Source organism: Cucurbita pepo, chromosome LG01 (genome assembly GCF_002806865.2).
Source record: "Cucurbita pepo subsp. pepo cultivar mu-cu-16 chromosome LG01, ASM280686v2, whole genome shotgun sequence".
In the NCBI taxonomy this organism is placed as follows: Eukaryota; Viridiplantae; Streptophyta; class Magnoliopsida; order Cucurbitales; family Cucurbitaceae; genus Cucurbita; species Cucurbita pepo.
In genome coordinates this window covers 18707396-18718118 of record NC_036638.1, presented here as the reverse complement: position 1 = coordinate 18718118, position 10723 = coordinate 18707396, and the positions used below count along the sequence as shown (strand labels likewise).

The 10723-nt window shown below is 34.5% G+C and overlaps 2 protein-coding genes across 6 annotated transcripts; both read right to left on the bottom strand.

Annotated features, from left to right (window-relative positions):
• Positions 1-524: 524 nt before the first annotated feature.
• On the bottom strand, positions 525-4024 carry LOC111809758 (uncharacterized protein HI_0077). Its single transcript, XM_023696166.1, has 4 exons — positions 3784-4024; positions 3556-3675; positions 2006-2236; positions 525-1276 (listed from the first exon to the last, which is right to left on the bottom strand). Exons 1-4 carry the CDS (start codon positions 4009-4011, stop codon positions 872-874), a joined length of 984 nt encoding a protein of 327 aa, XP_023551934.1. The 5' UTR covers positions 4012-4024; the 3' UTR covers positions 525-871.
• Positions 4025-5622: 1598 nt separating this feature from the next.
• Positions 5623-8941, bottom strand: LOC111809737. Of its 5 annotated transcripts, none has more exons than XR_002817295.1 (3): positions 8803-8941; positions 6012-8086; positions 5623-5694 (listed from the first exon to the last, which is right to left on the bottom strand). XR_002817295.1 is itself a non-coding variant. In XM_023696152.1 (2 exons), exon 2 carries the CDS (start codon positions 8028-8030, stop codon positions 6201-6203), a length of 1830 nt encoding a protein of 609 aa, XP_023551920.1. In that variant the 5' UTR covers positions 8031-8086; positions 8803-8941; the 3' UTR covers positions 5713-6200. The 5 variants fall into 5 exon arrangements, 1 of the variants encoding a protein (XP_023551920.1); XR_002817293.1 differs by having other exon boundaries at positions 5623-5675; XR_002817296.1 differs by lacking the exon at positions 8803-8941 and adding an exon at positions 8652-8796 and having other exon boundaries at positions 5623-5675.
• Between the last annotated feature and the right edge of the window lie 1782 nt (positions 8942-10723).

The window sequence follows — 10723 nt, the reverse complement described above, 5'->3', positions numbered from 1 at the left end:
GTCGTGGTTAACAATGAACCTATACCAATTACATTGGATCAATGTTGGAAATTCATATTAAATTCTATAAAGAATCAATAAATAAACTTTGTTTGGTAACGATTTTTCTTTTAGCTTCTTTTTTTTTTTTTTTTTTCTAATAATGGCTTCTTTCTTCTGAAAATTTTGAATAATTTTTTAGTGCTCGTGGTGCGATCTCTCAGCCCCCAAACTCCATTCTATTTCGAGAAAATAAATGAAATTGGCTATCAATTGGCATGATTGGTTTTTAAGTCTGTGTCGACCACACATCCCTGTTTAAACAGCAGAACAAACCATAGGTTAAATTGTAGGAAATATCCTTAAATTTTACCATTCATTTAAAAATTTGTCTGCATTATGTTAGAAAGAACATCATTTACAAATGACAGGACAACGAGCAAACATAAACATCACATATGAGCTTGTTTAAGGGTCGGATAGGACTCCAAACAAACCTTAACCTCGAAAGTCGGTACTTCAGAAGGAATTTGAGCATGCAGTTCTAGATTTAAGTCCGTCTAACATATTGTTTAATCTTCTAACAATTTTTTAAATGAACGGTAAAGCTAGAAAAATACTCCATATTCTCAACCGAGGTCTGATAGGGGTATAGAGAGATGGTAGAGATGATCAGTTTCAGTACGTTTACAACATTTCCTTGACCATTGGAGCGGTTGAGATAAAAACCGCTTGATGAGATGCCTGACCTTCTAACATCTCGATACACCATTCCAACAGTTCACTGGACATTAAAAACACCGAATGGGAATTCGGATGCTGCTCTAAATAAATACGAGATTATGATTCTGGAAAACAATAGTTTGGAAAAGAACTCTGAGTTCCATTTCCATCATTCACATTCTGGATCCAAGGTAGAATTTGGTTTGAAAGCAAGTGGTTCATACCATCGAGGACCAAAACCAGCAGCTTTTCTTGCCACTACGTTGAAAGGTGGCTTCAATGGCCCCCTGAAGTGCTTTCTCACAATTGCATGAAATTTGTGAATTATTTCTTCGTTCTCCATTTCCAATGATGCATTATCCTCAGCCCCATGTTCATGTAGCAGCAGCAAGCCATCCCCATCCAACGTCTGTTTTCCAGATCTCTGGCAAAGATATTTGAACCATTTAAGTCCAGCAGCACAATGGGTTACTTCTTCTGGGTACACCACTTTCTCCAACAAATCTGCAGTCTCATTGACACCTCCATTTCGGAATCGAGAGATGGTGGTGGGAAGCACATCCAGCCCTCTAGCCTGTTCATACAATTTATTCAAGAACGGATTTTATCAAAATATCACATAACATTTTCGGTACTATATATAAATGTACAGTTCTAAGAGCTTCAAAATTATAGGCTTGCAAGAGATGAGATATTTCCCTAGTAACACTTTCTTCAAACAGATTTTTTAGTGTTCCTTCCATAAATACACTTTAAAGGTCTATTAGGGACGAACACTTGCTCATATTTAATCAATCATCATCAAAATAAATCTATACAAATGAATGAATATAATAAGTTGGTTAGGTTGTTTGAACATTATTTTAGTCCCCCAAATATCAAATTTTGTTCAATTTTATTTCATTTCCAGGCTGGAAAATATTTTACTTTCACATAAAGATGTATATAGTAATTTAGTGCTGGCCTGATAGATTTCCATGTTGTAGACATTTCTTAACCTCTTTTGCTAATTCTACCATCAAATTAGAAAATAGATAAAAAGGACAACTTTATAAACAAGGTGGGATAATTAAATAAAACGAAAACTATAATGAAAAAATCATCACATGTGTGGAAGTAGAAAGCATGTAAATAAAATTTCAACCTCAATTCTATCACACCAGATGTTATATATTGATTGACGTAGAAATCTTGTTAATTGAAGAGAAATGGAACTTAATCTATATCCTCATCACTAGCAAACACTTGATGAAGCTCATTCTCGTTAACTCCATATAATCAACTAAATAAATTATGAACGCACCTCATGGACGCAATGCTCAATAGCCAAGCGTGCTAATAAATCCTTGGAAGTAGCAATAGCAGAATCCCAAAGGCCGTCGTGAGCGGGTAGTGCTCCATAGAAAGAGCCCAGTTCCTTAAGTCGTGCAGCAAGAAGAGTAAAATGTCTACCTTCGTCTTGGGCTACCCTAACAAAATCAGTGAAGAATTCTCTTGGCATCTCTTCTTGTTTCCCAAAACGAGCTATTATGTCCTACAGAGTATTAAAACGTTAAAATTTAGCCGAGTCAACACTGCAAGAAAAAATAACTTGATGGATCCATGAACAGATAGGTGAAGAACTAGTAGAAGTTAATGTTAGTGTCCCAGAAATGGATGTTTGCAAGGAAATCGTCTAATCCATGAAGAACTAAAAGATACCGCAAAAATTATATAAAACTAGTAGTTCTTGCAAAAATTAAATATGCATCAAGCGATAAGAAGACAATTTGACTACCCAAGCATAACTCAACTAGTTACAGTATACTCTTAACTTCAAGTTAGAGGTTTTCCACCCAATTGTTGATGAACTCAATGGATATTGTTTCTTGCAATTACCAGTCACTCCCTAAAGGCAATTAGGCGTAAATTTTCCATCGTGGGGAAGAGCAAGAGAATATCAGGCAGCCATAAAATATTCAAAGACTCATAATACAAGGGCCAAGCAAAAGTATGCACAAGTACAATAATTACCGGGGCAAAAATCAATTTCCATATCAAATTTTACCTGTCAGTTTCTCAAACTACACCATAAACTTTATAAAGTGTTGTAATCTTAACCCAAATCTTATGCATCATTGAAATTTTTACCATCTAATAAGTTTTTGGTCAAAAGATCATTACAAAATGTATACTAATACGTGTTCAATTAAAAGCATATGTATGGAGCAAATTTTCAAAAACNTATAAAGTGTTGTAATCTTAACCCAAATCTTATGCATCATTGAAATTTTTACCATCTAATAAGTTTTTGGTCAAAAGATCATTACAAAATGTATACTAATACGTGTTCAATTAAAAGCATATGTATGGAGCAACTTTTCAAAAATGTCACATTAGAACTTATATTTCTTTGATCTACTTAATTTTATGTAAACCCTCAATTTTATTGAAATTAATGATATTATACATATTTTTATATTGTTTTTTTCTTAATATTAGTGAGTGAATTAACGAACATAGATAAAATGGATCCAACGTACCCAAGGGGAATGCCAAATAGGGGAGCTATAGAATAAAAAATTGACCAAGGGGAACGCCAAACGAGACTAAAAACAGCCACACATAGAAATACCGAATTAAGTATCATTTCAACTCTTAGATGGGCGAAAGAGAATCGATAACAACATTCGAGAAAGAACGGATTCTCTAACAATTCAGAGGGAGAGAATAAGAAATGAACAAAAAGAGCTTAGGGTTTACTAAAGCCTCCAAAATCGAACAGAGAAACATAAAATAACAATAGAATTTAATTAAAACCTACAATTCACTGATTCAAGATAAATCGTAATTGAAAATAAAGAGACAATGTACCCACGACAAATCGATTGCCCAACTTTCAGTGTGGACAAGACTATGCACAATAGCCTGCCGGCTCTGTAAGCTTCCCGCCTTCCCAAGCTTCGGCATGAGACTCGGCGACACCAACTTCACCTGAACCATTTCAGAAACCACTTCAACGCAGAGATTCTTCAAACCTTACACCATTACAATCAACATACATATATACACGAAGAGATGAGGAATGAAGTGGATTGTTACATCAGAGAGCCTGGCGGGGCGGTCGGGGACGGCGAGATCGGAGGAGGGATCGTAAGGGCGAGAAATCACGCCGTTGAGCCATCGAGAAGCTACCTTGTCGCCGAGTTCGGCCTTCTCGAAGGGATCGGAAGTGTTGAGGACTCGAAGCGCCGCTTCAACCAAGGTCTCGTCTGCCATCGTCTCGTTCTGCCTAAATTCCCGCCTCTTCTTCCATTGCCGCGACTTCATGAAGCTCCGTACAGAAGGATATAGACAGTGAATGATGAAACGTGATGGGCTGAACTGGACTGGGCTGATTTTGGCCCATTTGCAGGTTAGAATTTGTTACTGGGCCTGGGCCAAAATTTATGATTAAAAATGGGCCGAGTTATTTTGTAAAGCCCATTCAAATGGATGGGTCTCTTTTTCCTTTTTTAGATAAAATTTAAGTAAAAATAGTATATATTTTTCAGCCAAAAACCAAAAACTAATATTTTTTTTTTTAATTTGATAGAAAAACCAATTTTTTTTTTTTGAAAATCAAATAGTTATTGAAAAAAACTTAATTTTTACTTAACACAAAATTTTAAAAATACATAATTAAATTGTTTAATCATAGCACAATAAATAATATAAATTTCATTTTAAAGAGTAACAAAGGTATCAAATTCCATCATATATTCAATTGTTGCACCAAAATTCATGATAACCTAAGTTAATCTTTAAAATTAAATTTAAAATTAACAAAACGAGACACTCAAGAAAATTAGCAATTCAAAAAACTTGAGCAATGTTTGAGAGAGTGCTCTCAACATGGTCCAAAGCACTCATGTGACAATAAACACTTCTTTGTGGATTCAAACGTCAATGTTTGAGAGTGCTCTCGACATGACCCGAAGCACTCATGTTACTATAAACACTTCTTCGTGGATCACGACGTTTGAATCTGAATCAAAGTACTTTTAAAAGAAAAAGATACTCAAGAGTGCAACATCATCATGAAATTGTCTTTTCTTTTTTTTTTTTTTTTTGAACTAAACTTGGGCATTGTTCTAAGTTGAAAAATTCAGAAGCAATATAAGAACTTGAAAGGAATCATAATATTCTGTTGTGTGCCCTAGTTGGTGGATAATTGTGATGGTGCAATGATGAAATTCCAACACCATATCTTCCTTCATTGTTCCATCTTAAAGAAGGATGCTGATTCATTTCACCACTCACACCACAACAAGTGGAAGGCAAGTAGCCAAGACTCAAGATTGAGACTTGTGATGCCCTATTTTCCATGCCTAAATTCCTAGAATGGACCACATACCCAAGAATTTCGTGGATTCACTTTGTGGTTCGTGGCGGTATTATTGCCCAAATAAGAAATAAGAACAAATAAATTACGAGTAAAAAACTAAAAGAGAATAGGTTCAATCAATGGTGACCACTAACCTAAAGTTTAACATCCTACGAGCTATCCTGACAATCAAATATAGTTGAGTCAGACAACTCTCATCAAAATAATCAATGTGCATGTAAGATGGCTCGAAGTTAAACCACCAAGATCAATGTGGTGGTAGTATTATCGCCCAAATAAAAAATAAGAACAAATAAATGACGGGTAAAAAACTAAGAGAGAATAGGTTCAATCTATGGTGACCACTAACTTAAAGTTTAATACCCTACGAGCTATCTTGACAGCCAAATATAGTTGAATGAGTCTCATCAGAATAGTCAATATGTGTGTAAGATGGCTCGAAGTTAATCCACCAGGATCTTTCACAATCTGAGTCACTAGAAGACTACATGTGGATAAGGATGAGAATTAAAGAGAGCACCAATAAATTGAAATATACCTAGAAATCAATGTCAGTCAAACACGCAATGAAATCCATGAGGAATGGCCACGGCAAGAATCAAAGTTCCTGATAAATGGCAACCAAGCTGAAACTATTTAAGATCAAATCACAAAATTTACAACCATATATTGAATAAGAAAGGGAATGGATTATAAAAATTTGTGAAGAATTCTACTTAGAAGCATCGTGCTCGGTCTCGAGCGATTTTCTATATGTAATGGCAAGCCTATGTATAGTAGATATCTTACATACCTGGAAAACGTATTACTGATACATATACAACTTTCAAGTAGTGACGACTTAATAGTGGCAAACCATACTTTTACGAGGATGGGAGTAAAGCTCAATTGCACAAGCTGAATAACTCTATATAAAAGTAAAAGAATGTTAAAAAGCTCAAACCTATCTCGTCGATAGCGAGTTCTGGTATTGGAGTACTGATAATGTAACCAACTAGCGACGGTTCTGGCTCTCTCTCTGGTGCTGCTTCCAATTGGTCGATGTCGGTCTTGTAGAGCTGAGGAGGCCTCCTGTCGTTGGACGACTATGCTGCAGTTTCAGTTACCAATTCCAATAGAATAGAAAAGAATGTCACCCGACGATATCCAAATTTTCGTCATGTATTCTACTGCTGGCACACTCATTGAGAGCTTTCGCATTGTGTTCCCTACCAAACCTCCATAGGTAATTCAGACCGACAAGAAGTTCGGTAATGATCACTTCGGTCTTTTCTTGATTGGCAAAGAAAAGGGTTTGTACAAGAAGCATATTAGTTCTGGAAACAAAATTCTGTTGTTCGAAACTACGTTCAGATTGCCATCTAACCATGTTATGAGCCAGTGGAGCAAGCCATTCTAATATCCCAGCTATTGCGTCGTTCCACTCAACTGCAAGCCCGGTGTCATAGGTAGATGAAGCTAAGATCTTGGCATATGGCTTTAGGGCTGCCCTAAGGCTAGCTCGAACTTTAGCTGGCAGCATATTGTAGAGGTCATCTCTAGCATCCAGGCCAATCAAATGAGGAGATGCAGCAAGCTTCTCAATTACAATGATGACATTCGCATAGTGCAGAGCCAAAGCAGCTCCACCTAGAGTCTCGGGTGGGGCGTCCAACAATCGGCACTTGGTACCGAGCAACTCTCTGCAAGGGTTGGCTTTGTTGCAAGGATCAACTATCTTTCCAGCATCTTTGGCTCCATTGATAAGCTGTGAATGATGCCCATTTGAACTAATGTGACAATTGGTGACCGTAGAACTAGGGCCAGACATCATGCATCCTTTAAAAGGTCCAACTTGAGTCAGTCTATTTGGCTTCTGATGAGATTTTTTCCCATTAAATAGGGAAGAGTAACCACCGGCAAACCAATTCTTATGATTGGTTTTATGGTCTATTCCAGAAACTGGACCTGATCTTATCGTTGAACTTGTGAGAGGACCCGAATAAGAGTTGAAGTTTCTATTTGTTCCAGAAACAGGGCCGAAAATAGGACCTGATTTTGTAACAGAGCTGCCAAGAGGACCTGAATAAAAATTATTCGGCTTAGCTGTTTTCGAAATCGGCCCAGATTTAGTTGTAAACCTCTTCAGAGGACCTGATGCAAATTTAGTAAGTCCGTTCTCAGAGGGATGGACCATGGATTGCATTAGTGACGAAACTGATTGACTACGTGCTATATAGTCGGAATTCATATCTCGTGAATCATTTGTTTCATCAATCCCTGCGCTCTGCTCGATTCCGAACACATGTTTGATCCTACTGAATATTGTGAATATGGATCTAGCTAGAAGAAGAATTGTGTAATCATAGGTCCTTCTCCAAAGTGACATATCTCGCAGATTTTTCACTTCCTGCTGCTTCCATTCGACCTTCTTTCGAAAATCAGCTAGGTTCACTGAACATGTGCCATCGTTAACCTTCATCCTCCTGAAAGTTTGCTCGAGTTCTACAAGCATCTCCATTTCCTGATACAAGTTTGCATTGACTGAAATAAAGGTCTCCATCTTTTTCACTTTCTTTTCCATCTTCTTCCATGAGTATATCCAACAATAGGGATCAGCACCAATTTGAAGTAACTCATCAAAAACATGCTCAAAGACTTTTAAACTAGGATCACTGCATTTCTTCCCAAGCCTGGCAACAGATTTAGCCACATGAGCTAAATTCTCCGTCATCTCTGCGCATATTAAACGTACAATATATTCATCGTCGTCCGACACAAGCTTCTTTATGCCCAATGAATTAGTTATATCTTCCCTCAACCTCCTAATTTGCTTATCGCTCAAAGAATGCCATAGATGAACCAACCTGGACATCAAGCTAGCAATTTCAAATGCCAATACTCCAATAACAACCTTCTGCGTGCTGGAATCACGCTTTCTCTGAGGCTTCCACAGACTGCGAAACCAAGATTCTGAAACCATCTTTCCACAATTTGAAAATTAAGATGTTTAAGAAGCTCACAACCACATCCCTTATTCTGTAGGGGAAGAAGAAAACCATAAACATTAATTAACTTGATAGAAATTTATAGTACAAAAACTTCAGTAGCAGAACGAGAGGAACATCCATCAACCAAGGAATTTCCTCCCTCCGCAAATTCATAAGATACAATCCAAAAGACGATGTTCAAAGCCTGTTAGACCAAGACACTAAAAACTACAAACAGTACCAATCACGCTCAAAATCATAAGCAAGCACAAAATTGCAAAATCGATGAAATAACAAATCAAATTAAGATTCCATATCATAAAAAGGTTCATTCCACTAACTCAACCGATCAAATCAAAATTCTCCAAGCTTTCCTCCCCCTTTAGAATGAAAAAAGAAGAAGAAGAAGAAGAAACTCATAACATTCCAATTCCAATTGGATCTTTACCAGATTTCCACAGCCACCAAACTGCAACTCACAATTTCACAATAACAAAAAAAAAAAAAAAAAAAAAAAAAAAAAAAAAAAAAAAAAAAAAAAAAANCACTCAAAATCTACTCCCTCCACAGCGAATACAATCAGAAACACAGCAAAAACTCTCAAATCCACCAACCTTCGGGCGATTTGCGAAGTTAAACATGAAATCAGTACACAGCTCCCGAAGTTGGAATACCAGATTCGGAAAGTCGAAGAATCGATGAAGAATATCCATAAATAGACAGATTGCTGAAGGGAAAACAAAAAAGAAGCAGCAGAGGACTAACCGATCAGATACATACAGGCGCAGAAGCCCAACCAGAAGTCTTCCAGCGGAGATGAAGAATGAGAGTTCAGAGAGAGAAGAAGAAGCCAAGGAAGTAGCGACGAAGGTGCAGTGAAGACTTGGACCACAGGGAAGAAGGAAGAAATATTATAAATAAAATAAATAAATAAATAAATAATAAATAAAGGCCGAAAACGAGTGGAATTAAAGTGTCGCTTTTTCATTTTCCTTTTTTATTTTATTTTATTTATTTTCTCCCACTTTTACTTCCCACTCAACTCTCTCGCATTTACCTTTTTATTTTTTTTACCAATAATAAAATATTCATAATTAATAATTATCCGTTTAATATAAATATAATTATTTGAATGAAAAATATATCGATTATATTATTAAATTTTAAATTTTTAAAAATTATGTTGGTAAAATATTTTTTACAATTTTTTAATAAAAATTTTAAAATAATTATTTTTTAAAAATTTACTATTAGAGAATAAAATAGGTGGCTGAGAAGTGAGCATTTAGAGAAGTAAATAAATGTTTTAATAATTATTATTTTCTTAATATGTATTTTAAGGTGAAAATCACATTTTCCACGAGGACTTTTAGAAATTATTATTAATTTATTTATTCATTTTAAAGGATCATATGCGTTTTTCAATATTGGTTAAAATTAAAAATAAAAATGTTTATAAAAATTATACATTATTTCCGGTATACATTTCCATTATAAAAGTCAAAATTAAAATTAAAAATAAATAAAATAGAAACAAATAAGGAGAAAAAAAGAATTAAAAATGAATGGGTGAGTTTGGAAACGTGTGAATGAGTCAAGTAATGATTTCATAGATAATAGATATATTCAACACGTAAAAACGACTACCCCAAAATGTTTGACCCTTTGTTTTGTTGTACGCTTATTGGTACACGTATTCACATCTACTTTTCACCTCAAATCATGTATAATATATAGTTTATAACTATATTTTTTCTTTTTCTTTTTTTCTTTTTTTTAATCAACATTTTAATTAGGATAGCTAAATTAATAATAATAAAAGAAACACTTTTAAATTTTGATTTTCGTCTAAAAAAAATATTCCTACATTCAAAATGTTGTATTAGGGTTATTGGCACTCAAATTCTTTCTCCAATTGATGTGAAACCCCACAAAATTCACTCCCTTTAGGGAACAACCTTCTCACTAGCACATCGTCCAGTATCTAACGTTGATACCATTTGTGACGGTCCAAGACCACCGCTAGCAGATATTGTCCTCTTTAAGCTTATCTTTGATATTAGTATATATTGAAATAGGAGGTGAAGATGGAGACAGTAATGTTTTTTTTCTTAAATCTTCCGAATAAATTAATTTATTATATTTAGTTATGTAATATATAAATAAATCAAACTCCTCACTAACCCGCTATATCTAATTATATTTACTAATTTTACATCCTAAATTATAATCATATATTTAAAATCAATTTTCGTACAAATATTTCCAAATTTAAATAATATTTTAAAAAACCAAATATATTTTTTTGAGTGGCATGATGAGAAATTAAGAAGCTAGGGTCCTTTTAATTTTAATTTTTTATTTTTTATTGGAATTTAATGATTTCTTTTGAATTTCTCTCAACATAATTAGGATGACTTTTGCCATGGTGTGGTGACCCATTTTCCCACTGATTTTGGAGGGTGATTTATTTTATTTTATTTCATGGAAAAAATTTGGGCTTTAGTTAGCAAATAATAATAATAATAATAATAAATATAAAGGCAAATGATTGATGAACTTAATATATATATATATATATATATATATATATATATACTATAATGATTTGTCAAATGTTAAATGAAAATCATATACATTAATGTTTTGGATATGATTGATTTGGAATAATAACAATATCCAATTT